At 38.6% G+C, this 25,998-nt stretch overlaps 4 protein-coding genes across 7 annotated transcripts; 1 reads left to right on the top strand and 3 right to left on the bottom strand.

Annotated features, from left to right (window-relative positions):
• Window positions 1-965: 965 nt before the first annotated feature.
• On the bottom strand, window positions 966-3,459 carry lg4h4orf33 (linkage group 4 C4orf33 homolog). Its single transcript, XM_057332219.1, has 6 exons — window positions 3,353-3,459; window positions 2,754-3,007; window positions 2,415-2,475; window positions 2,281-2,332; window positions 1,703-1,902; window positions 966-1,602 (listed from the first exon to the last, which is right to left on the bottom strand). The coding sequence occupies exons 2-6, from the start codon at window positions 2,974-2,976 to the stop codon at window positions 1,482-1,484; spliced, it is 657 nt and encodes a 218-aa protein (XP_057188202.1). The 5' UTR covers window positions 2,977-3,007; window positions 3,353-3,459; the 3' UTR covers window positions 966-1,481.
• Window positions 3,460-3,505: 46 nt separating this feature from the next.
• Window positions 3,506-13,774, top strand: sclt1 (sodium channel and clathrin linker 1). Of its 2 annotated transcripts, none has more exons than XM_057331354.1 (22): window positions 3,506-3,574; window positions 4,072-4,113; window positions 4,210-4,277; window positions 4,435-4,484; window positions 4,665-4,737; window positions 4,946-5,001; window positions 5,848-5,977; window positions 6,956-7,078; window positions 7,404-7,469; window positions 8,384-8,454; window positions 9,131-9,221; window positions 9,334-9,425; window positions 9,500-9,677; window positions 9,783-9,881; window positions 10,776-10,847; window positions 10,920-10,994; window positions 11,350-11,495; window positions 11,577-11,769; window positions 11,881-12,077; window positions 12,155-12,233; window positions 12,325-12,420; window positions 12,506-13,774. In XM_057331354.1, the coding sequence occupies exons 2-22, from the start codon at window positions 4,080-4,082 to the stop codon at window positions 12,566-12,568; spliced, it is 2,052 nt and encodes a 683-aa protein (XP_057187337.1). In that variant the 5' UTR covers window positions 3,506-3,574; window positions 4,072-4,079; the 3' UTR covers window positions 12,569-13,774. The 2 variants fall into 2 exon arrangements, with proteins under 2 accessions (XP_057187337.1, XP_057187336.1); XM_057331353.1 differs by having other exon boundaries at window positions 3,522-3,852.
• Window positions 13,775-13,915: 141 nt separating this feature from the next.
• On the bottom strand, window positions 13,916-21,513 carry clta (clathrin, light chain A). Of its 3 annotated transcripts, XM_057331355.1 has the most exons (7): window positions 21,226-21,513; window positions 19,635-19,660; window positions 18,456-18,573; window positions 18,240-18,351; window positions 17,049-17,102; window positions 15,657-15,692; window positions 13,916-14,656 (listed from the first exon to the last, which is right to left on the bottom strand). In XM_057331355.1, exons 1-7 carry the CDS (start codon window positions 21,410-21,412, stop codon window positions 14,485-14,487), a joined length of 705 nt encoding a protein of 234 aa, XP_057187338.1. In that variant the 5' UTR covers window positions 21,413-21,513; the 3' UTR covers window positions 13,916-14,484. The 3 variants fall into 3 exon arrangements, with proteins under 3 accessions (XP_057187338.1, XP_057187339.1, XP_057187340.1); XM_057331356.1 differs by lacking the exon at window positions 15,657-15,692; XM_057331357.1 differs by lacking the exons at window positions 15,657-15,692; window positions 17,049-17,102 and having other exon boundaries at window positions 21,226-21,512.
• A 639-nt stretch (window positions 21,514-22,152) lies between these two features.
• On the bottom strand, window positions 22,153-25,137 carry nansa (N-acetylneuraminic acid synthase a). The gene is made up of 6 exons (XM_057331932.1): window positions 24,932-25,137; window positions 24,017-24,232; window positions 23,528-23,627; window positions 23,220-23,374; window positions 22,874-23,140; window positions 22,153-22,625 (listed from the first exon to the last, which is right to left on the bottom strand). The coding sequence occupies exons 1-6, from the start codon at window positions 25,061-25,063 to the stop codon at window positions 22,416-22,418; spliced, it is 1,080 nt and encodes a 359-aa protein (XP_057187915.1). The 5' UTR covers window positions 25,064-25,137; the 3' UTR covers window positions 22,153-22,415.
• Window positions 25,138-25,998: the final 861 nt, after the last annotated feature.

The following is a 25,998-nucleotide window of genomic DNA, read 5'->3' as shown; positions in this document are numbered from 1 at the left end:
ATCTCTGTGTAATTTGAGTGACGGCCTGGATGTGGGTATATCTTTCGGTTTCTTCTTATTTAGCCTAAAGGTATCAGTGTATTTTAGTGTCCTAGCATGCTTTCTTGGATTTACAACACTTATTTTTCAGTACAAGGGTCCATGTGACACGAATATATATAAGATACTGTATATAAAACATAATTGATATAAGGTCTCATATTCAATAAAATCAATATTTGGTGGTTTAAATGTGAAGTCTCGAAAGTTTTGAAAGCATTTTTTGTTGTCGTTGTTTTAAGCATCATTTTCAATAATCAGATAAGCGAATTTTCACATCCATAGCGGTCTATATTTCTCATAAATGGGCACGTGAGAATTAAAATAGAATAACTATATTATGTTCTATAAAGAGCCATCCCTTCTCCATTTGTTGGGAATTATTGCTTATGGTTTGCACATTTTAATTCACAGAAATTTAAAAAAAAGTATGTTGTTTCTCAAAAACGTGCATCCTTTTTTGTCACACTCATAACGCATGAATTTTTTTCTGATGTCTGGACTCCATCAACACTACAACTAAATAAATACAGGTAGAAATCGTACAAATAAAAGGAAATGTATGGAACTTTTTGGAAAGGCCATATTTTTTAGTTTATATGTTGATTTCTACATTTCAATGTTTATTTATGTCTGCATTCTTTTATTTATTCTTGTATTTATTTATACTGATGTCATTTTTCATCCTCCATATGTATATTGGAGCCTTTGTCTTGTTAGCCGTGACCCTTGCACCTAACAGAGCACATTCCAGTCTTTGACTCATGTCAGACGTTCAGCAGCTAAAGAGCAACCGCTCAGTAATTAGTCTCTGTTAATACTCATTTAAAGGACAGCGGCTGTAATTATAAACTTGTGTTCCATCTTATTAGGTGCTAATTTGTAAGTAGCGTCTATTGATTATGCATGCTCTTGTTGAGAGAGCACTGTTTATTACACATTTTGGTTGGAATAAATGACAATTATTTGTAGTTGCCGAGTACTGTATTAATATATTACATGTCTCATTTACACATTCAATAAACTTTAAGGAATTAAGAAATCACTTGGAAGGCTTGGGGAAATGTCTGATTATACGTTTACATTTTTTTTGTTTATTTTACTTAATGTGCCTGGAACCCATTTACATCTCCATATTTAAATGGATCATTTTATTTCAGTAAAAATTAAGTTTCCATTTGTTGCCCATCGATGCAGAGATATTTGGTGCTTGACGTACTACTTGGAGCTGAGATTAGTGCTGCATTACTGATTCAAGATTTATTTAATTGTGATAATAAAACCCATTATAATGCCATTATACCCACATTAAAACAAGCCACATCATTAACTCTGATTAGGCTGCTGTGGACTTTGTGCTCCTACATAGCCATGAAAGCAAATTACAAGTCATTACGGTGTTAAAAAGATTTCAAAAAAGCCGATTATGAACCAGGTTTGAATTAATTTGTGCTTTTTCGCACATATTGGTTTGCATTTTTCCACAAATCGGACTCTGGCTGGACCCAGCCTTCTCCCATGATGCTTTGCAACTTGAAGTTCTGGAAATACTCAAGACGATGGCTGTTGGGAGAAGAGACATGCAATGTAAAGATACTCACATTCTTAGACTCGTGGCGTTATTAGGGAAGAACTCATATAGTACATTGAGATCTAAACTTACAAATCTGGTCCCTGTCCTTCCTGAAGGTCTTCTCTTGGCACAGGATAAAGGGCCTCGTACGTCCTTCCAGCACCAGAACCATGGATAGCGTAGGAGTTCATCTTGTTAACACCCGGAGGGAAATACCTCCAAGGCAACAGGGCTTCTCCCTTCCATGTCTTGTCCTCTATACTGGCCATGAATGAAAGAGGAAGCTGTTGCTATAATAGATTAGAAAGGATAGTTCTTAAGTTAATGGTCACATCCAGGAATATTTCATATTATTATTATTAAGATTATTATCTCAATAATGTTTATTTATTTGCATTAAAGCTGGAGTCTCGTGTTTCAATGTTAAGATCTTGTCTATGTTGCATGCCAAGTAAAGTGATTTGGTGCAGGACTACCTGTTAGACTGACCAATGACAGAGGGGGGAGTGTTCATAAACCTGTTTGACGTTATTTTTTTTATAATTTTTGCACACAAAATCGCTAGTGGTGCAGTGTCACATAACCATTGAGTAGTAATTTTAATATGTATTTTCATAACACACATAATATCTAATAAATACCTTTATTAAATGTTTAAATAAACTTACCATAAAAGCGTTATGCTTTCCATTCAGCAGCAGAACAAGGTGTTGTCCATGTCTGCAAAACCAAGACAAATGTAATAACATTCGTAATAATGTTTGAAAATCTGTGTCTGAAAATCACTGTAGGCTTAATTTACGGGCAAAGTTCGACCTCCAGATACTGCTCAGTGTTGCTGTTCAGGAAGAAGGATTCAACCACTGCAAATCAATCAAAAATGAACATCAGACAATCAGTTAAAAACAAACATTTATTTATAGACTGAGTGATGTAAACCATCTAAATTCCCCAAAACATTGAATCAGTAATTTATCAATCATCTAGATAATCCATGGATCAAGGGTTGCATGTGTGTATGAAAGATCAAAAAGATTTCACTCTTTAAAGCTTGTCATTAAAACTTTAAAAACATTAAATTAAAATAAAAGAAATGTCCTAAAAAACTAATAGGTAGGGTCAGAGGTGCAGATGAACAAACCTTCATAATCCCAGAGACCAGGAAATGGTTGTCCAGGGGGTCCAGCTGGTGCTGGGGGGTCATTGAAGAAAGGAGCAGTTACCTGCATTATCAAGCCATCCTCACCTGGTGAAAACCGTATTTTCACCGGTTTATGATCCACGGGTAAGCTGTCCCAGGTGGTTTTGATGCAAAACTCCATTGCCGTTAAAAGTATACAGCCGACACAGAAAATGTTAAGCATTCTGAACACTCTTCTGAACTTCAAGGAGGACCTGAAGCGATAAAAAAACGTATTAACTGTTCTCAGTTTTGATGTTACACTGCTTACACCTTTATGTCTACTTATAAACATGCAAATATCAATATATGATATACCACTTGTTCCCTATCTTACCTTTGAACTGCACAACTGAAGGCTCAAGACTGTCTGATATGTGATAGCTTTCAACAATCATAGATATGTAATACAGAGACATATCATAAATATAACAACTGATCTATGACACTTCCTGGATGGAACATATCTGCCAAACACCCCATATCAGTTTTTATAGTCGAGAAAGGCAGATACTCAGCGGCAAATCAAAACGTGTAATAAAAGGGATCAAAGGTCTTACCCGACTCGGTTACACCGAGGGTCCCCATCATTTTAAAAGTCTCTAAACTCTCACGAACAGGGAGGGAGGGAGGAACTCTGACGAATCGGAACAAAATAAGAACCGGAACAAAAAGAACTTAAAGTTTTCCGGGAGCGTTTTAGTAAGTTGCAACGCGTCCCCAAAAATAAATCTGATTGGTTTAGAGGTTCTTCAAACCACAAGGCGGAAGGATTTGCAGAAGTACAGTATTTTTTTATTATTTGATTTGATTCACGATTCTTCAATGTTTTTACATATCAAGCGGTGCAATACTAAACATTTATGATACGCGTTAATTGTCATAATGAAGCAAATGTAAATATGTGCATCCGTTAGGATGTTTTGTGTATGCACTTAAAATCGCCCCCTGGTTACCGGTGAAGCTTGATGCTTTGCTGAGATTTCACACCAGTGCCAAATTCGCTTGTTTTTGTTTCATCTCTTCAAGAGGATCCAGCACACCAATGAACTTTCATAATGTAGGTTTATTCGTAAAATAATGCGTTATAGAGTAAAATTGCAACATGCAAATTAATGTTGCTACACAAAGACAGTCTCCGGGGATTATTTGTGGCGGTTGTGAATATACTGGTAGATTCAGACTCGGTTCTTTATACCTGTTACATTGTAAGCGACAATTGTTAAGTGGTGTCATTTTTTTTAAAACCGAAAGTATAAAGTCATTCTTTATATTACAGATTGCAAAATGACAACAGAGGTCGAGTTTCTTAGAGACCAAGGTGAGAAACAAGCTGGTCCTAAATTGAAAAATAATGGTGTGCAGGTAGATATTCAGTCATTCATATGTATCCTCACTTTGTTTTGCGTCTTATCAGTGAACCGTTTAAACTCCTTCCTGGGTCGATATCAGGATGAGTTTCCTCCTCCTTCCTCGGTGTCACAGGTTAGTTGTTTGATTCGATGTTTTGTGTTTACGTGTCAAGTAATATTGCTTTTATTTATTATTTACAAAAAACTGTCCATACATAGAACTGTCTAAACATACAGACATAAAAACTTGAATAATTTGACCAAACTCCCTCCTTTTTTGTTTTGTTTAGGCTGAAGATGTCGTTCTGGAGTCTGCAGCCCCCTGGCTGTCAGACAGAGGGTGAGTCTGTCCAGCCAGCCAATCAGAGAGCTTTAATCCAAACAGCCTTTGACACAATACTGTATAAATATATTTTATGTTGTTGTGACTGACCATACACTGATTCAATATGTTAATAAACTATAATCCAAAATAATGTTATAATTAACTAATGTAATAATGCTGTGCATGAATTTTCAGTCTAATGGCTCCTCTAATAGAAGAGTATGACAGACATATACAACAGATGGAGATGCAGCTAAAGTTCTATCAGGTACACAATATGCATAAATGCTCACACTGTACTACACCATGCTGCTAAAGTTTGATGAAACGGATTTCATGCTGTCAGCTGTAAATTGCAATTTAATTCTAGTTTAGGTAAATTTGGGATGTAATCAATTTGCAGTTAAGAGAGCATTTTCTGTCAATTATCCCCCCTCGATCACACACTCACACTTGTTTGTCTTTCACATTTGCAGAGGCAAATGACAGACGTCAAAGCCAGTCTGGAGCAGGTGGTAAAAGAGAACGAGAGGTAAGAGCTTTTGAATGGATCTCCTGCTGATCTCTGCACCCAGTCGCTCGGTTATTATCTGAGTCAGTCACATCCTTCACAAGAACTCACTTGAATGCTGGGAGAAAGCTTGTAAGTGTTGCTTTGTTTGGCCTGCAATGTAGGATGACCTTTTTAGTAATATAGTGTATTATTTCAGTACATTTTATAATTCTTTTTTTATTTGAATAACTTTTCGTTGTGTTGACTTTTTTTAGAATCTTTAATTGAAAATTCAAAGTTTGAATGCGACTTCAGACATTTAGAGCAAAGAAACGGATATAAGCCAGCTCTGCCACTGTCAAAAATCAACACTATGAGGTCGTGTTTTGTTTTTAGGGTTTTATTTCAATGTAATTACTATAACTATTCTTGAAACTTGGCACGACACAATTCATAAACTTTTATATTTTCATGACAGATCGGCATAAACATCTTAATAAGAGAATTAAAATTTTCTTCACACATATATACATTTTTTTTCTTCTTTTGAATAATGAACAAACTTATTATAGTATATTTAATTTATTATAGTTTTATTAATATTTTAAATTAGATTTTGAGATTTTTTTGTTACATTTTTAGCAATTTTGTTAAATGCTTTTGTGATTTTAATATTTATTTTTTATTTTTTTATGTTGCTATATAAGATTAGTTTATTTAAGTTTTTGTTTATTGTGATAATTTTAGTGCTTTATGATCATTTTAGTGCTTTAAAGTTATTTCAGTTTTTTTTCTGAGGCAAAATATAAATATTTAGGCCAGTATTTTATTTGATTTCAATAAACAGAAATGTATTCAAAGTTCAATGTATATTCTTCTTTCCAGGCTTCATGCAGAGCAGAGACTGTCCATTGAGAAGCAGCTGCAGTCTTTCTCCACTGGAACAGAAGGAGGTGCGGCAGCTGACACAATCGCCATCAGCAACCTGGAGGAGCAGGTCAAGTGCGCCGTGGAGGTGAATATCCCGACCCACACCAGCTCACGAAGCAGATCTGTGTGGCCGCAGGTGTTTACCTGCCCCTGTATCCCGAGTGTCCTTTGACTCGCAAGAGTGATAGAGAGGCGGTCTGGGGTTATTCGGGATTTAAAGTGATGTTCTTTAGTTAATACATGATGAGACGGCGCAGGTCTCGGTGGGGTGAGGGAACCGGTTTTAATCAGTGAGGAGTAGCTCCAGGTGCTCCTGTGAATTACATATCAACACTTGACATTCCGGAGTAATGAGATATTAGTGCATCACTCATCAAGCGTTCCACTTTCAGCCCGCCTATGCCCTCTTTTACGGAACAGATCACCAGAATGTTGTCGCAAATGACATTTAAACCTCTAGAGCTGGCGAGGGGTGTTTTTTCTCCCCCTGTGTCAGGTGAAGACATGGCTCAAGTGAATTATTTTAAAGTTCAGTGACTTCTCGCTGTATCAGTAATCGTGTTCTCGAAGCGAAGGGTCCTAATTTATGACAGGAGAATGAAAAAATGTTTTGTAATTTGAACATATTGAGAAATATAATGAGGTCCTGTCTCTGGCCATAGAGAGAGCTGTACCGATAGTAGGGTTGCACCGTATTGAATCAATTTGGCCTATATTAAAATATTTAAAAATTGACAATTATATAACCAACATGCGTGTTTTGCAAACCATTGTGATATGTACATGTGTGATATTTTTATCATTTTGATTCAATTCATATGTTTGTACAGCGCTTTTCACAGTGCAAAATCATAGTATGCAAAACATAGTAAAAACAGTAGCATGCATTTATTTGACATGGTTCTTATAATAAATGATTCTCTCCTGTACTATTCTAAATTGACACTTTATCAATTTTTTATAGATTTAATCTGCCAATCCCATTGATCTGATAATTATTCCAAGACGATTGTAAAATGATTATACCTAAAAACCACAGATTGTTCTGTTTGTGTCTCTTCAGGAAAAGGAACAGGCACTGAAGATGTGGCAAGCGGCTGCGCAGGAGTTAGATCGACTGCAGAATGAATACCAGAGCACTGTGAGTGACAGACAGATATACGCAGTCGAACGACAACACATGCAGGTAACTCAACACACATGGTTACTTGACCACCACATTTTTTCAAGGCCCGTTTCTAAAATGTTAGTAAATACTATTGAACACTAGAGGGCAGTATTTAGCTATATTCACGCATGCACAGCTGAACACACAGACCCCAAAGCACTGCCATACAAATACTCATAAATCACAAGGCATGCCAGGCTGTTTATAAATTATTTTTGGAATTCAGTATTAGCATTTGGCTTTGACATACTAGTGCCTCATTATAAAATACAATACTTATAAATAATTGAAACGACTTGTCTTCTGTCGGATCTAACTGAAAACTGTTTGCTCTGTGTTTTAGAATCAGCTGGCACAGGTTCAACAACACGCCCAAAAACTCCAGCTGACCAATCAGAAGCTGGAATCGGTAAGATAACCGGATCCGTTGTATTATGAAATGCCCACTTTTAATATGGAATATTAAAATACATGACATTATAAAAATAAAATGTCTATGTTTGTCATGTTTGTTTTTAGATTTTTTTAAAGCAAATTTATGATGTGGACTTGGAAATATATCAACCGTTAAAATAGACACAGGCCACGATTTATGATGCAATCAAATGTCAATGCATATGTATGAAGTCCCATTTATTAATATGTTACACATTCGAAGTGATTAAAGGGATAGTTCACCCAAAATTAAAATTCTGTCATCATTTAAACCTGTATGACTTTCTTTCTAACGCAGAACACAAAAGAAGATATTTTGAGGAATGTTGTTAACCAGCCCCCATTCACTTGCATTGGTGTCCATACAATAGAAGTGAATGGGGGCCTATTTCTTGAAAATATCTGTTTTTGTGTTCTGTGGAAGAAAGAAAGTCATACAGGTTTGAAATGACAAGAGGGTGAGTAAATGATGACAGACGTTTCATTTTTGCATGAACTATCACCTTAATATTAATGTAAGTTGACATTGGTGCTGTTAGAGGACTCTTTGTGGTGTCAGTTGTTAAATAATGGCTTTAAATGTGTAATCCTTGCACTTTTCTTAGTCTCTCAGTAGTCAGAACGCCACCTCTTCGAGTGAGTGTTGTTCATTGTATCTATGTGTGTGTGTGTGTTTCCTACACTGTAGTGCTTGTAGAGAAATACTATTCTATTGTTGAATTTTTAATGAGCAGTACAGCACACCCACCTTTTTCACACCTGTCTCATCTCTACCTCCAAACACTCTTCTGTCATCTCTATCTTTCACTTTGACCGGTGGGATTTTTGGACACGTGTGTGTTTGGCATTATGCCCGGCCGGCGTTCATGTCTCTCCTGTCACACTCAGACAAATCAGCAGTTCCTGAAGACCGTGGCGGAACAGAGCAGCGAACTGGAAGAATTACGTAGCCAACTCAGGTAGTGTTCCAGATGGTCAACTGTCTATCTGACCTTCAGTCGCTTTTAGTGTTTTATTCCTTGTGTAACTGTAGCACAGTCACATTTCCTTTCTATATTTAAAGTGATAGTTCCTCCAAAAATGAAAAGTCTGTTATTATTTACTCACCCTCTTGTCATTTCAAAACCTGTATGAATTTCTTTCTTCTGCAGAACACAAAAGAAGATATTTTGAAGAATGTTGGTAACCGAACAAAGGCGGTACCCGTTGACTTTTACTGTATAGACACAAAACCAATGGAAGTGAATGGGAACCGCCGTTTTTCGGTTACCAACATTTTTCAAAATATCTTCTTTTGTGTTCTCCTGAAGAAAGCCATACAGGTTTAAAATGACAAGAGGGTGAATAGACGATGACAGAATTTTCATTTCGGGGTGAACTATCACTACAAAGTGTGTTCAACACCAAACAAAGGCTACTTTTTCTTGTTATTTAAAGTCATGTCTATTTTTCTCTAAGCTGTGACCTTAGCGCATTTTGACACATTAAGCCACGGTGCTCATGTGGACAGTATGCGTTTGATTTCGGCTCGCAACATATTCCAATCTTATTCCACTATTGCGCACCTTTTAGCCTCTCTCTAATATACTATCAGTAAAAAAAGTGTCAAAAATACAAACACAGAAATGTTTTTAGACAAGCCAAGCTGGAGCAGAGATCAGCCGCAGCTAAAGTGGAAGAGATGACCAAACTCATCCAGAACGTCCAGGATCAAATGCAGAGGAAGGTGAGAGATGGGCCACACACATGCCCTGCACGCTGCCATTGTTATACTTTGTTCTTGTTAACCCGCGACTAACAAGTGTTTTTATATTGTTGTTTTGTGTGTAATTGTGAAGGAAGAAGACGCAGCGGAAGCTCAAGGCAGAGAAGAAACATCCGACCGAAGACTACAGCAAATGCAGACTGCACTGACCCAGCTGGAGGCCAGGTGCTCACGATCAGTTATAGTGTCTGTGTTTATATACTACTATTATTACTTATATTTGCATGTTTTGTTTTCAGGCTTAAAGCTGCGACACAGGATTCTGAGTCGGTACGCAGGAAACAGACAGAGTGGGAGAGGCAGGTGGGAGAACTGCAGGGTCGCTGTGCCTCTCTAGAGGAGGAGAAATTCGAGGCACTCAGTCGCCTCCGGAGCTCCATCCAGCTAGCCGAGGAGGCCTCACTTCAGAAAGAGCAGGTCTCGCTCCTTCCATTAAACTCATCATACAAACCCAGCCCAAACTCTGAGATGTTTTCAGCTGCCTGTAATGACTCCTGTATACGTGTTTGTGTGGTACTGTAGGCTCAGCTCAGAGAGAAGCAGAGAGCAGAAGAACTGGAGAAGATGAAGGAGGCGATGAAACGGCTCGTACAGGACGCTGCTGTGCGCACTAGGAAAGAGGCACGCGTTTAATGTCACTGATAATGACGCATTTGAACAGTAGTTTTGCTCTGAAGTTCCACAGCTAGAAATAACTTGACTGTTAGAACCAGAAAAGCACAGCATGGCTATTTTTGGTGTTGTTACTTGATTTGATGTCTGGATTTAAGTCTAGTCTGACAAGGAACTTATTGAAAACCACATGATACACTATGGCTCAAAAGTTTAGGGTCACTCGATTGAAATGTTTCTCATTCTTACAAATCTTTTTATCTTAATAAAATGTTGGACGTATTTTTGTATTTAAAAAATGATCGTGGCAATGTTTGTGTTTTATAATCGTTTTTAGTGTTAGATCTAGAAAAGAACATTAATAAGGTAGGTAAGATAACGTGGAGATAAATGTACATGTGATTTTAAAGGGATACTCCACCAAAAAAGTCAAATTCTCTCATGAATTACTGTTACATCCTTATGTTCCAAATCTGTACAAATTTTTTTGTTCTGTTGAACACAAAGAAAGATATTTAAAATAATGTTTGCAACTGACAGTTCTGGGTCATCGTTGACTATCATAGTAGGAAAAATGATTGTATGCTCTTTGTTCTGTTGAACACGAAAGAAGATATTTTGAGAAATTTAGGAAAGCAAACAGTTCTGGGGCACCTTTGATTACCATTGTAATTTTTCCTACTATGGTAGTCAATAGTGCCCCAGATCTGTCAATTGCTAACATTCCTCCAAACACCTATCTTTGTGTTCAACCAAACAAAAAATTATACCAAACATTTTGAGGGTGAATAATTCATGCCAGAATTTTCAGAGTATCCCTTTAACATCCATATATGCCCTACTAAACCGTGTGTGTCAATTGTATAAATGTAAGTGGCTCATTGGTTTTGTATTTCTCTGTAGGTGGATAATGTCCGTAAGCAGTGCAATGTTCAGATTCAACACATGGCTGAGGAGCTGTCTGCCCTGCAATTGGTGAGCATACTTGGCATATGTTTACTGCAAGTGTGTGACTTGAATGTGTCGTCTGCTTGTGTTTGTGTGTAGGAATGTGCCGATAAAGAGACGCAGATTGAACGAGCCCATCGGGAGAGAAAAGCCGTTGAGGAGGAGTTGGAAAAAGTGAAAATAAATGCACATTCACACTTACACTGAATTCAATTTAGCAAGAAGCCACCAGAGGCTGTGATAGTACAAGAGTTTTGGTATGACGTAAAGCAAAGTGCTTAAAATTCCCATAACGCCTGCCATACACTGTCTCAAGTGGCTTATTGCATAAATGATCATTTTACCTCAATACAAACCTATAAATCGTAAGATTTAAAATCAGGGAAACCGATTTGGAAATAGTCTTGTTATTTCCTTCCATGGCTGTATTTTCTGAAAGGGTTTTTGTATTTCATACAAAACAATTTCCATACAAACATATAGATGATCTGGATTAAGTACACACTGTTAAATTGTGTGTGTGGTGTAGTTGTATAAAGAAGGCCGTGTTGGAGAGCTCGAGCTGAGGAAGTTGGAGGCGCTTCACCAGAGATGTCTGAACGCCGAACGATTGAAGGATGAAGCGCAACTCACGCTCAACAGCACGATAAACAAGATGAAGAAGATGGAGCTGGAGTAAGAATACGCACCCTCATAAACTGAAGAAAACAAACATGACGACATGTCCACAGTAGTCATCTACTTCCTATAATGCAGGTATTCGGAGGAGCTGTCGCGCTGTCAGGAGGAGGTGCGGAGGCTGCAGTCGGCCCTGACCAGCGTGAGACAGGAGAGCACGTCCATCAGCGAGGAGAGAGTCGCGCTGCAGCAGGAGAACCAGAAGCTCCTCAGAGACATGGAGGCGCTGCGGAAAGAGTGCTCGCTGGCTCAGAGACGTGCCAGACAGCAGGTTTACAACAACACAAATCTTCACACATTTGGAAGACGCTTTTACATGTTTTCGATTCATATTTTCAAATGCTAGGTAAGAGTAAAATAAGGATTTTTCTCCTGTGTGCAGGTATCATCGATGCAACAGGAGCTGTGCGTGAAGGAGCAGGGTTTAGAGTCCAGGCTGCGGGAGATGGAGGAGAGCAGTAAAAACTCCAGCGCTGGTTTGAGCAGACTGCTCCTCGCTCAACAGAAAACCATCAGCCGGTATAAAGATGAGGTCAAGCAGCTCACGGAGGCATTCCAGCAGAAGCTGAGCAGCCTAAGGTGAACACCCGCACACCCATGACCTTTGTGCCAATAAGTAAAAGTAAAGGTTTAACTAACACATGTGATCGTTGCAGGTCAGAGTTAAACAGACAGAAGCAGCGTGCTCAGGAACTGGAGATCCAGCTGGAAGCTGACCATCAGAAGATACTGGAGGTGTGTACGCGAAGTGCATCTGCAGCTATTAAGCTTTGCTGGTCATAATTATTATGTAATAATTATTATGTTATGCAATTGCTTCCCTAAGTACGAGAGGCAGGTTTCAGAGCACCAAGAGAAAAACACACGTCTACAAAGGCGTCTCACGCAGGCGGAGCAACGGGCAGCCAGCGCATCACAGCAGGTAAGAGATGATCCTATACACCCTCTGACCATAGCAACTGCACTGACGTTGTACTGAATCTCATCTTTTTCTGCTTTTTTTCCAGCTGAGTGTGATGTCACAGCGGAGAAAAGCGGTGTCCATGATGGATCTCGATACTTTGTCGTAGACCAAAACCACAACTTTGTCGTCTTTCAAGTGACATAAAGAACAAGCTGTCTGATAAGCTGTTTGTTTACTGATACTTTAAGATTCTGTGAGGTTATCATTTTGTTCATTGTCAGACAGGTTTACTCACGAGTTTGTAACTGTTAAATGATTTTTCATGAATTTATAGACGAGTTGTATTGTTGCTCTGAAGACTTTTGATGAGATCACCACCAGCCATCAATAAAAAATTATTGCATTAGGAGACATTGTGATACATTTTATACTGTTGACAAGTGTGTTGCCAAGAATCAAGAATTAAATGCTCTGAAGACCTTCACAATTTTTTTTTAAATCAACACAAAATGTGAAAAAAATGCAACACAAAATGTGTTAAAAAATAACACAAAGGCCCAGTTTCACAGACAAGGCTTAAGGCTAGTCCCAGACTGAATGCGTGTGACCTTGTCTTAACTGAATATAACATGCCCAGAAATGTCTTAAAATATATCTTTGCCATTGTTTTGTTTCGAGATGCACACCAGTAATGTATTCATCTAAGGCATTTTTATAAAAGCGACATAAATATCTAAATTCAACTAAGGCATAGTCTTGGTTTAAGCTAAGCTGTGTCTGTGAAACCGGGCCAAAATGTGTTAAAAATAACAAAAAATGTGTTAAAAATAATAACACAAAATGTGTTAAAAATAATAATAACACAAAATGAGTTAAAAAGTATTAACATGAAATGTGTTAAAAATCAACACAAAATGTGTCAAAAAATAACTCAAACTGCTTTAAAATGGTTTAATAATCAACACAAAATGAGTAAAAAAAAAAAAAATCACAAAATGTGTAAAAAAAATGGGTTAGGCGTTTTACAAAGTTTGTTTAAAAGTGTAAAACAGCTGCACTCTTAAAATGGATGTTAATTTTAACACATTGTTTTGTGTTATTTATTTAACACGTTACTTTCAACACACATCGTGTTGATTTCTAACACAAATTGTGTTGAAAGTAACATAAATGTGTTGTCCCAAGAAATAACACATATTGTGTTGTCCTCAACTGAACACAAAATGTGTTGTTTTTAACAACTGTTTTTGTGTGTGATGTTTGCAGTTTTGGTCAGAATAAGAGTTACATGTGTGAATAATTTCATTTACTTTTAGCGTGAAAGTCACTTTTGCATATAAAATGTATTGATTACTTTTTGTACCTTGGGGACTCAGATAGCAAATAAAATGTTATGCTGAATGTTAAATTGGTCATTCTTAACATTGATTCAACCATCTTTGCTGTATATGAATGTCCTTTCATTTTTAAAACACCATAGAACTCAAATTCACTGCAGGTGTATTTTTTATTGTACTGGGATTGACACGCAAACACGCTTAACATTTCACATGTGTTTAATCATATTGAAACGGAATGGACAACACAGGGCAACGTTTACTGCAATACAGCTCTGTTCTTTGAAAACTTGTGCCATTATCTCACACACCGAAGTGTACAGAGGACAGGTCTTTATGTACATAGTCACACACACATAGGATATATCCACCATCTGTATACAACATACACAAGACAGTTAGTACTTTATTCCCCAACACTGTAGAAAGGAAATGCATAGATCGATAGTGTCACAATACCACACACTGTCTCTAAATGAAAAACTGAACACATTGTGGAGTTTGGTCCATAAAACAGACGCCAAAAATAAAACATTGTTATATATGTATATATTTATAGATGGAATATAAACATATATAGATACACCTATTTCATATTATGTAATAATATAATATAGATTATTTATATATGAAATTGGATCTCAAAACCATGGGGATGGGACTAAAGCCAAAGGAATTCACAGACACGTAGGTGTCGCGAGACCACTATGGCTGCCAGGGGCTGTGGTTTAATGAGAGGCGGAGCTTAGCGGACGAGGGGGGACTGTTTGAGAGAGATGAGGACGGAGCGCATGCGGGAGACGTCCTTGGCCTGCTTGCTAGACTTGGGGTTGAAGTCGCAGAGACGTGCCACACGCTCCCATTCCGTGCCAGGGCTGTTCTCATCCAGCTCCGACACCATGGCTTCCTCGGCCGCCCTGTCGACAACAGAGAACAATCAGCGTCGCACAATAACAGGAAACGTGCTCGGACGCGTTGCACTGAAGTACGCAACCGCTGACCTCCTTCACGTCCCACAAAAAATGGACAGAATTTGACTTACTGATCAAATGAGATGCTTTTACAAATCATTTATCCAGCGTGTGCGTTAACCATTTAGATCTACAAAGGTTGAAATGGTTTGTGAGGGTTTTGTTAGGAGGAAAGAGGCAAACGTACCAAAGCAGCATTGCGTCCGAGTGAAAAACAATGGTTTTCCATCCAACGATAATACATTCATAAAGAGACATTCTTTAGGTGACCACATCCAAAACAGATGGTAGCATCATGCCCCACCATTATCAGAACTAGTGACTTGACCTTGAAGGCAGGAAAAGGTTCCGGGAGAGCCAATCAAATTTTGCAGCGATTCAATTGGTTAAAATAATTTGTTGTACTTTGTCGTACGCTAATGAGCCTTCAATGTAGCGATTGACAGGCAAATTAGCTTATTTTAACCACCGAATCATGGTGCAGAGGCTGAACGTGCCATGCGCTGGCAGTGACCAAAAGCGGGGCCCTAAACCAGCCAAACATGATAAAAATACAAATATTTGATTTAGCTAATGAAATATATTTATGACAATCTCTTGACGTCCAGTAAGGAAATTGTAAACGATCCCCGTTTCACCCGGCCCCTATAAAAAAAACTTTCCTCTGCCGTGGACTTTGCGAAACGCTCCACTAATAACACAATATACACAGCAAAATGGGTATGAAAAGCCAATGAGGGTATCACTGTCACAGTCAACTACATCAACGCACAAGACTAGTGCACCAACACATCACCACAAAAGGACATCCAGAATCTTATGTTTTGCTTTCTTTTTTATAGCAGAAACATGTTGATAAAGACAGAAATTCATTGGTGTAATGATTTGCAAAAAGTGTTATTTGTTCCCTGAACATATTTGATTTTCTTGTCTTTTTTTACTTAACTGGTCTAGGCGGTAGCAAGGATGGTTAATGTGAGTGCTTAAGGTGCGTAGAGAAAAGAAAAAACAAGGAGAAACAGATCACAAGTCAGATATATAGAAAACCAAAAGAAATGAGATTTATGCAGATGACCAAAGCAGGCATGCACTTTTCAAAAACCCAAGTCATCTTAGGAGTGTTTCTAAGTGCGCTTAGCTTGCAGCCGTCATTGATGTTCGGCGGTCTCAACTGGCGCTTCAGTTGAGAGACCAAGCTAAAGAAAGCGGCTAACGTTTACAATAGTTCTGCCGAATAAGCGGAAGCGCTAAGAGGTCCACGGTCAACATGAGGGCTGCAGAACTAAGAGGACAGTTCTAGTCTGGGACAGCTTTGCGCTACCTATATAGGCACACAATACTTTATAAATACCTCAAATCTAACACCGGCATTAGAAGCAACTAGGTGTCCGGCGAAATGGTCAGCCGGGGGTTAAAGGTGCACCAAGTAGCTAAAGTTTTACATCTAAAGAGTTCTTTTGGGTCGGTCCCTCATGGTGGCTCCCATGTTGAGATCACGTGGCTGGCCAGATACCACCAACTTAATTTCGTCCACTTTGGGGTATAAAATTAATTGAGTGACAAATACAGTTGAAAACAGAGTATTTTTCGAAAGGAAATCTTGATGCAACATCCACACCATTATGTACTGATATAAAGTCAATGACCGCTGTTGGATTAGCCTGAAAACAAATGACTTAGTGCACCTTTGAGTATAAACAAAATTGACAAATCTATATGCTTATCAATCATTTTTAAGATAAAATTGGTAAATGTGGCATTTAATAAAAAAATGAAGCAATTGAAAAGTATTTTATATGCCTGGCTACATTTTGACTGGCTTCCACACCACATGGAGACATAGTTGCTTTGAAGTTAACCACTGCACTAAATATCACTACAATATTAAAAATCTCTAATATTAATGCTAGACAATAAGTAACATTGACTTATCTCACAATTTACACAATCTTTAGATGTTTATCATCTTAGACAAAATGCAGATATTGTGACAAATGCACAACATGACCGTATGACCAATAATGGGTTAAACAAATGGCAATTTGGAATTCAAAAAATGAAAAAAGGTTAAGAAAAAAATATAACTGGCATGAGTAAGACTGATGTAAGGTCTGCTATGTATTTTTTTGAACATATAAGGGAGTAAATGGAAGGCATGCAAAGTGTGAATAATCATTTATCATAAATGTGAAGGCTAATGATAACCACTTGTATTTTAAGGATGAGTTTAACCAAGAGTTTGGTTACAAATGTGTGACGGGTGATGAAAAAGATGCAGGGGAATGAGTGTTAATGAGAAATGCATGAGAAAAGAAGGGATGTTAGTTTAGCAACATACACATAACCAATCAGATCAGCGAAGGGTTGTTTGTAGAAATCCTCATCCAGCACCCTGGGAGTCCCAGAGGAGAGCAGTGAAGCAGGAGAGAACAGAGAGAGGTAAAATGGAGAAAACACACTCATACAGAGGCAAAACACGCTGTTACCATAGCGCAGTTAGCATCCAAGCCAAGTACATTAAAGTGAACGACGCACTGACAGATGGATATACACACGCGCACAGCACGCGAGAGACAAACGAGACGTAAAAATATGAGGAATTGAAACAATTTAGCAGACAGAAGGTGAGCGACAATCAGAGAGATTTGAGACAGTCTGATGGTTTTGGATCTTTGCAAAATGCAGAGGTGTATTAAACGCTGCAGATACAATGTCAGCTGGAATCAGATTTTCTGTCGGCAGTGCAAAAGAATCAATACATTTCAGAGTGTGATGTAATGTTTACTGCGATTGTAAGTTGATGTCATACTATATCTGACTACTCCGTCCATTCACTGGATTGAAAAAAGCTTTTTATTTTCTTATAGCGAAAAACATCGGTAGCACTTTATTTTACGGTCCTGTTTCCCACATACATACTGTGTACTTATTAATATAACTGGGTAATAACTAGGTACTAACCCTGAACCTACTCCTAAACCTAAACTTATACCATGTAGTTACCTTATACTACCCAGTACTTTCTTAGGCAAGTACACTGTAAGTACACGTACTGTAAAATAAAGTGCAAAACATCTCACTAGAGAGTAATTGCTTCAGGACATGTGACTGCAAAACAGCAGGCGTCTGGGGGAAGATCACATGACCATACCAAGGTCAGTGTGTCAAATCTGTTAAGCTTCTAATCGGTTTCCTCTCTGAAGAAGTAACATTCGTAATCCTTTTACAGTAACGATTAGAATTTCATACAGACAAAAATGATTATTTATACATAATTTAATTAAAACGCAAACACTATTTTTTTACCTTTTAATTACTCCGTAGCCATAACAGATACGTTGAGTATTATTGAGAGAACTGAAATAAAAATCTGATAAGAGATTCTATAGAACCACGGTGTGTCTATTCTCATATAAAAGAAGAAGAAAAAACTATAAACAACTCCTGTAGATTTTAGCTTCTCCTATAGACGAAGTGCCTATAGATTCCATCTTCTCAGCTTTAAAACTACAGCGTCTGTGTCGTGTACCTGTTGTTGACTTTGGTTTTCTCCAGCTGTTCGTTCTGCCTGGTGTGCCACTCTTCCAGCTCCAACATTGCCTTCTCCTTCCACTCCACCTCCTGCATTCGCGAGTTAGCATCTGCAAACACAAAGAGAACATTTGTCAGGTTTTTTCGGGGCTGGCCATATCTGCATTCAAGCTTCAATGATCACGACGGATTTGTCAAGTTCGTGGTTCCTCACCGAGCTCCTCAAGTCTCTCGCACTGCTCCTCTCTCCACTTCCTCAAGCTCTCCGGCTCGGCCTGTAACCGGTCTACACTGGAGATGGCCGCATACACATCAGAAGGGCCGTTACTCTCCTACAGAAAAGCAAAAAAGTGAAGGCTCTGAACAATGCTGATGCCAGGACTAAGCAACAGCACTCAGAAATAAATGCAGGGTTTTTCCTGCATAGAGAAATTGGAGGCGGCCGCCTCCGTCAAATGTGGTGCCGCCTCAGGCTCTCCCCAAAATTATGTTGCGAGTCTTCACAAGAAATGCTGCTTGCATTTAACAGACTGTCATTTGTAACTGCAGTTGCGACATTACGCCATAGTGGAGGCGCTGTTTCGTTATCAGCACACTGAGGCGCTAAAAAGAGTTGCAGAACAAGAGCCAGCCTGTTTTTCACGGCTGTTTGTTTTGCATCCAAGTACGTTTAATTTCTTGAAATCTATTAAATTAACACGACGTACATCATTGTAATGTCTTTAGCTGTGCAGTTGGATCGTTGAATCAGCGTATACTGTACACAGCGAGTTCGCCAGTATGAACGCACATTGCGTTCAGAACGACTCGCACACGAATGACTCATTTCAACCGATTCATTTAAAGTCATTTTTATCTAATTTTATTAGAACTTTTAATATGTCAAACTCAAAGTCACTTTGGTTAAGCCCCTTAAAGGTACGGTAGGCCTACGTGTGTGTGTGTAAAAGATCAGGATGGCACCACCTCCGCCTCATTTTGAGCCAGGAAAAACCCTGTAAATGATCAACCTATTTTTCAGCAGTTTGCAATATAGGCTTGAAATGGCTTTGTAAAGCCATCTTTTCAACTAAACAGCAACTGCTGACAAGCAGATTTAAAACAGCAAAAATTAAAAGTCTTCACTATTATTTGATGGTATATTTTAGGAAAGCTAATAATATCATTCTTTACCTATTATTTACCGAACATAGACATTATCTTTCTGACTGTTACACACAATAATACAAAATAATTTACATCAGTTACTCGTAATTTATGTTTAGTTACTCCTTAAGGGTTATACCAAACTTTCCTTCAGCAAAATACACATCACAGGCAGCTAATGTGTGATATGAGTGAACCAATAAAAGTATATTTTGTGCCTGATGGAAAACAGCCTTTAAGGTCTTACCCCATGCAGATCTCCATTAATCGCTCCTGAAAAGACAAAAGAAACAGAAGTGTAAAAACTGCATTTATGGTCAAATTCTCATACTGGACTGTCAATCAGCATCATAAACTGTCCTCAGGTCAGTTGATGTGAACATAGAATCATGTTGGACAAAGGCTCTTTGAGCAAATGGTTGTGCTGTTGCTGGTGAACAGGATATGGGTCTCTCCCCCGTCCATGGTTTTGCTGACTTTCTTCCTGAATCAGTGGAAACCTTATGCAACATCTTTTGTAGAGATGTTGTCATCAGCAACATTTGAGCATTTTCAATCAACTAAAGGATTGGCCTAAACTAAAGGCCTTAACTAATGCACAGTATTCAGCACATGCAGGTTTGACTACATTTTGCAATGCATGCAAGACCATTGCCTCTCATCTCCCTAGATCTACCGTGTCCTCCTAAATCGGAGTACGCCTTTGTGCTCCTGAAACAACATCCCTGCCATTATTTATTCAAACCCTTTCGGCCAGAGGAGCATTTGAGCCAATAGCCCCCAATGAGAGAACGCCTTTTCTTCTGTGTTATTAAACTACATTATCATTGACATTACAGGCGAAAATTTAACATCAAACCAGAATGCATTTACAGTAAAGGTCACCAAAATACATCTTTGTCGACGTCAGCATTTGAAGCAATCTGCAATGTGCATTTATAGCAGAAAGAAAAACAGTAGAGGTCACATTTGCATTTGAAACTTCGTTCATTTTGCTGGGACTGGGAGATGCATTCGATGGTTGGATGGTTCTCAGTACCTTGGAGCAAGCCACCCTAGAATAGATGGTTTGAATAGATGGAAACAGAATGGGAATCATAAGTGCACTCGAATCAAATTGAGTTCGAATCAAATATTTAGTAAAACCTAAATATTTAGGGAATGGTAAGTGAGATTGAATCAAACATTTTGGGCATCATCGGTGCGTTCTAGTCAAATATTGTAGGAATCACACGCGAGATCGAATCGAAAATCGTGGGAATCGTAACTGCGTTCGAATCAAATATTTGGCGAATCATAGGTTGCTCATACACAAGTCTCTCCAACAAAGGAACTGAATTTACACACACCTACATACAGCCTTTAGTCCAAAGGTCAGTATATAATAAAAAGCCATTCCACTCCAATGGTCTGTAATGTCACTAATACAATCGTCAAAAAGTGGCCAATAGGTTCCACACGGGACTTCATTTCGTTCAAACGAATCATTTTAGGGATTAGACAGTTAAACAACAGATCTAACCGTTACCCAAATAGCGGAGTTGACTAAAGATAACATCGGGTTTCCTGTTTCCTTTTACTATTAGTCTAGTTCGTAAACCATCGACACATCTAAACTGGCTATCTGGACAGCTGAAGACCTTTTCGTGTTCTGCATAACAGATCTGATCTGCGTACACTGCGTTAATTCATACAGAGCTCTAGATGAAGGCTAACGTTAGCTGGCTAACCACCGAATAAAACAGCGCTTTGACCTCTCGTTAATTAAACTAATCGACAACGACATTAAAAAGCATGATTCCGCCTAAAAAAGGCTCCGATCGGCGGTGTAAACCCACCGTCCTGGTCTTGGATCAGGGATGAAGGCACATCTCCGCTGTCCAGGATGCTGAAGCCCTCGTCATTCTCGATGCCCGCGATCTCGCTCTCTTGCTGGGCCAGGAATGCCGCCGCCGGGTCCTCATCCGCCCCCACGCCGTTCCCCGCGCTAACCTGAGGGCCACCGAGCATATCAAAATCGTCCATGGCTAGCTAATGTGTTGAGATTGAGAACGGTTGAAAACCCAAATCGTCCTGTAGTCTTCCTCGTCGACGGCTCCTGTCTAATGTCAGTGGGGGAGGTGCTTAAGCAAGCACAACCGGGAAGAAAACCGACGCTCGGCCAATCAGTTGAGTGTATTTTCGATGGACAGTTCTATTGTCCATACATACGAGCGAGAGTTGAGTCGTCGGCCAATGAAATGACTGAACCGTGGCTGAGCGAGTCCCGTGATCCTCAGCGTGCCCTGATAGGGCGTTGCAGCAGCAAATGCGACAGCATACGCATCAATATGAATGTAAACAAGCTTTGTAATAAATTAGTGAAACCCCAAAACATACTTTATACCTCAAGGTCGTTCAAATGCGACATTTGTATTATTTAACGTGAAAATAATAGGACTGCTTCTCTTACACAAAAGTAACAATACTAGTACTAAAAGATACTGTAACTGCCTTCACGTACCGTGGCATTTAATTGGTACTTCAAAAAGTATGCATACTTTATAATGCATAGAATGACTTTAAAAACCTTTTTTAAAATGAAAAAATGAACAATACAAAGAAACTGAATTGAACCCCTATTTACATTCTTTTTTAAGGTTTACCTTGCAAAAAATGAACCATGGTTTTACTATAGCAACCATGTTTAGCCATTACATTTTAAGTAAAGTTACGATAATCATCTAGAATTGTATTTATTTATTCAGAATCAAAAATTGGACCACACAGTAGACAAAGAAATCAGAGATTCGTTTCCCATTATTTATTCAACAGTATTTGGCAAATGACGACCCATACAACATCAGGAACAGGTGTAAAAGAATAAAATGCATTATTGTATTGTTGAAGGTGTGTTTTTCTGCCAGACAGACAAAAATTCAGTGCCTTTTTAACAGCAGTTCTACCATAATGCATATTTGGCAGAAATGCGCAAATGTGTGTGGACTGCTTTCCAGTCTGACTGCAATGAAGAGACATTTAGCATTCCCTAGGCTTTTACTTTCTTGCCATAGTTGTCGACCGCTTCCACGGTGACGCTCTCATCTTCCTCGATGTCTATCGTCACTTTCTTCCCCACCAGCTGGAAGATCTCTTGTGGAGCTACACCCATTGGTTCTGCTACTTTCACGGTCAGCATGTCAAGTGTTAGTTCTGTACCTTTTGGGATGGCCGTCTTTGCGACAACAGACTTCCCCAGCTTTAGAGAAGTGAAAGACAGGAAAATACTTACAGGAATGTTCCGACTAAGCAGATTTCTTAAAGACAAGGTTGAAACAATAACCCACTAAGAAAAAAAGCATGCTGGAGAAAGCAGTCCTTATATAAGTGACGGGGCAGATAAAAACATACATTTAGACTGTTAACGGATTAAGGTGAGAAAGTTAAGACTATTTTGGGAAGAAATGTGGATGGAGAAAGAGTGTAAGAGAATGCATTTGTTCTAACCTTATCATGGCACGGCTCCTCGCAGGGCAGCATGAGTTTTGTCCCGGTGCCCAAAGCTCTCTCGACCGTGCGGATAGATTGCACCAACTCCTTCAGTTCCTTGGGCACCAGGGATGCTGAGTGATCGCTGCCCTTCCAGGTCTTGTCCAGGGTTACGTGCCGCTCCACAACCTTCGCCCCAAGTGCAACTGCCCCTAAAGTGATGCTGATCCCGCTCTCATGGCCTGAATACCCAATGGGAATGTCTGGGAATTCCTTTTGGTATTCCTGTCATATGGGACATGGGCATGCTATGTGTAAAGATAATTCTAACTGTTGTTTAAACATTTTTCTCTGCTGGCTTTACCGTGATGACGCGCAGGTTAACGTCCTCAGGTTCCAGTGGGTATGCACTCGTGCACTGCAGGATGCAAAAGTTTTGGTTGTGCTCCTTTACAGTCGCGTAAACGCGGCGCATCGTCTCCATGGACTGCATGCCGCTGGACACCACCATGGGACGTCCTGTTACACACAAGAGTTTACAGAGTTTTGCTTTTTTATAATGGAGTTTGATTGGAATATCTTATTGTACTGTAGACATGCTAGCAAAATGCACTCCAAGTACAAATAGCTTTTATTAGCTTCGTATAACCAACGTATGAGCTTTACGGAAACCTTTTTGGGCAGTTTTCTTGAGGTAGGGAAAGTTGTTAGTGTCTCCTGATCCAACTTTGAAGAAAGGCACATTGAGTTCATGTAGGAATTCTACAGCCATCTTAAAGCAGAGTTACAAGAGAACAGCAACATTTAAACTTTAAATGTACAACAGCACCATTGTGGGTTGTTTTGTATGTACACAAAGTTTTGGGACAATGTCACATTATATTTTCATACAAACAGCCAAGTAAATCCTTTTAATATTCTATTTGTATTAGATGTGCATATTTTGCTGTATTTATTATTATTATTACTGTTACCATAGAAAAGTATGACAAAAGAACAATATATAAGCCATCTTGAAAAGCAATCACATAACCGTTTAACATGAAAAGTAGACATTTTTTGCAGGGAACAGTGCAAAATGCCAAAAAAATGTGAACACCTAATTATATATTATAAAGTCAGCTGCTTAAAGTCTGATCTTTTAGACAGTAACCTGCTCACCTCATCCATTCCTGACGCAGTAAAGAAGATGCCCACTTCTTTGGCGTACTGCTGCAGCTCTTTGTACTGCTCATGGCTGAACTCTAGATGGCGCTTGTGCTCTCCGTAAGTTTTTCCCCACGACTGTTTGGAGGTGTACGGCCTCTCCAGAGCTTTCTTATTGAATTTATATTCCAGCTCGCTCTTCTGAAACTTCGCGCAGTCCGCCCCGCAGTCCTACAAAGACGTTACACATGCTAAACAATAACGACAAGAATGTCGAATGACGACACTACAAACAAAAGAATGGACTACAAAGAAGATTCACATACTGGAACCGGTTCAACTTATACAACTGTGGCTAGACACATAAAACGTGGATTTACATTACGTTTTACGTTTGACAGAAAATAAAATAAAAAAGAAAGAAAGAAAAGGGGGAAATGTACATAATTTTAAAACACAATTTTGGCTTCTGTAACTTATTTTAAATTACATTACAACAAGACTACCTTACGTTACTCTGAAAATAAGGTGCTAATGATATTTTATTGATCATTTAGATGCATTCTGAATAGATAGATAGATAGATAGATAGATAGATAGATAGATAGATAGATAGATAGATAGATAGATAGATAGATAGATAGATAGATAGATAGATAGCTATTTTGCGTCCAGTATCAAATTAAGCAGACCGGGACACCTGTCGTCTTCTGCTCCATTGACTCCTGTGAGAAACCTTTTAAAACCCACTTCATAATAAACTAGTACTTGAAAATCAGATGATTTATTATAATAAATGAACTATTTTACACACTAATTACATTAGAAAGCTCTATTTAAATGACTTCTCCCCCGTTTTGTTTTTAATTTGTAGGTTTACAACCATGATGAAATTCATATCGATGTTGATCAATTTAAATTAAATCTTACCTTTGTCATCTTGATCATTTCCTTGGCAATTTCAATGTCTCCCTGATGATTCTGTCCGATTTCTGCAATAATGAAACACGGGTGGTTCCCGCCGATCTTTCGACCGGGACACAACTCAAATTCAAGAGGCATATTTACTACAAGTGCAGAAAAACAGACAGACGTGTTGAGAATATGACAGGTAGTGAGTTTGTCCCGCACAAGTTCTCACTGCTTTGGTTACACGCGTCAAATGCAGAGATGAAAGAGCGCATAGAACTTCCGGGTTTATTTATGCCTACACGCCCATGCGCTTCAAAATAAAAGGCTTGACATTTTTTTAAGTCTGCCTTTTACGTGAGGTTGATTTTTTCTGGGGTTCATTAACGAAGCTAAGGGTTCAAGTAAAAAATATTTTAGCATTTATTTTAGCATACCTTGTTTACCTGTCATACCTGGAGTTTACTGTGTTTTATAGCATCCCAGTATGTGGTTGCAGTCTCTATTTCTTTATCAAAAATTGCATAAAATATTTAAAGAAGCATAGGTACCTTTAAAAATAAGATCACATTTTTAAGTGTATTGTCACCATGGCCAATGTATTAAACGCCTAAAAGCAGGTGTGTGGACAACTTTGGCCTCTAGATGGCACTAGTACAAGACACATAAACGAACAGGTGTAATTTCTACAGGCTTAAAGGGATATTTCACACAAAAATGAAAATTCTGTCATCATTTACTCACCTTCGAGTTGTTCCGATGAACACAGAGAAAGATATTTGGAAGAATTCTTACAACCAGACAGATTTTACCCCCCATTGACTACAATAATAGGAAAAAAACACAATGGTAGTCAAAAGTGCCCCAGAACTGTTTGCTGTCCTACAATCTTCAAAATGTATTTTTTGTGTTCAACATAACAAAAAAAAAATGCTTAAGTATTTTTTCCTACTATGGGAGTCAATGGGGAGCCAAGATCTGTTCGGTTATAGGCATTCTTCCAAATATCTTTCTCTGTGTTCATCAGAACAAAGAAATTTATACAGATTTGGAACAACTCGAAGGTGAGTAAATGATGACAGAATATT

The sequence above is a fragment of the Triplophysa rosa genome, linkage group LG4 (genome assembly GCF_024868665.1).
Source record: "Triplophysa rosa linkage group LG4, Trosa_1v2, whole genome shotgun sequence".
NCBI classification, from domain to species: domain Eukaryota; kingdom Metazoa; phylum Chordata; class Actinopteri; order Cypriniformes; family Nemacheilidae; genus Triplophysa; species Triplophysa rosa.
Note: the sequence above shows the minus strand (reverse complement) of the source record. Positions and strands in the feature narration are given on the sequence as shown.

Bases quoted from the DNA above. Each gene is read 5' to 3' on its own strand.
- lg4h4orf33 (XM_057332219.1), bottom strand. From the start codon at position 2,976: ATGCTTAACATTTTCTGTGTCGGCTGTATACTTTTAACGGCAATGGAG. The intron at 2,476-2,753 runs GTTTGTTCATCT...ATTGATTTGCAG, and splicing joins TGGTCTCTGGGATTATGAAG to TGGTTGAATCCTTCTTCCTG. The intron at 1,903-2,280 runs GTAAGTTTATTT...AATCTATTATAG, and splicing joins GAAAGCATAACGCTTTTATG to CAACAGCTTCCTCTTTCATT.
- sclt1 (XM_057331354.1), top strand. From the start codon at position 4,080: ATGACAACAGAGGTCGAGTTTCTTAGAGACCAAG. The intron at 4,738-4,945 runs GTACACAATATG...TCACATTTGCAG, and splicing joins TGCAGCTAAAGTTCTATCAG to AGGCAAATGACAGACGTCAA. The intron at 7,079-7,403 runs GTAACTCAACAC...TCTGTGTTTTAG, and splicing joins TCGAACGACAACACATGCAG to AATCAGCTGGCACAGGTTCA.
- clta (XM_057331355.1), bottom strand. From the start codon at position 21,412: ATGGACGATTTTGATATGCTCGGTGGCCCTCAGGTTAGCGCGGGGAAC. The intron at 19,661-21,225 runs GTGGGTTTACAC...TTGTCTTTTCAG, and splicing joins CCTGATCCAAGACCAGGACG to GAGCGATTAATGGAGATCTG. The intron at 17,103-18,239 runs GTACACGACACA...TGGGACTCCCAG, and splicing joins AAAACCAAAGTCAACAACAG to GGTGCTGGATGAGGATTTCT.
- nansa (XM_057331932.1), bottom strand. From the start codon at position 25,063: ATGCCTCTTGAATTTGAGTTGTGTCCCGGTCGAAAGATCGGCGGGAAC. The intron at 23,141-23,219 runs GTAAAGCCAGCA...CCCATATGACAG, and splicing joins TTAACCTGCGCGTCATCACG to GAATACCAAAAGGAATTCCC. The intron at 22,626-22,873 runs GTTAGAACAAAT...ACTTCTCTAAAG, and splicing joins AGGAGCCGTGCCATGATAAG to CTGGGGAAGTCTGTTGTCGC.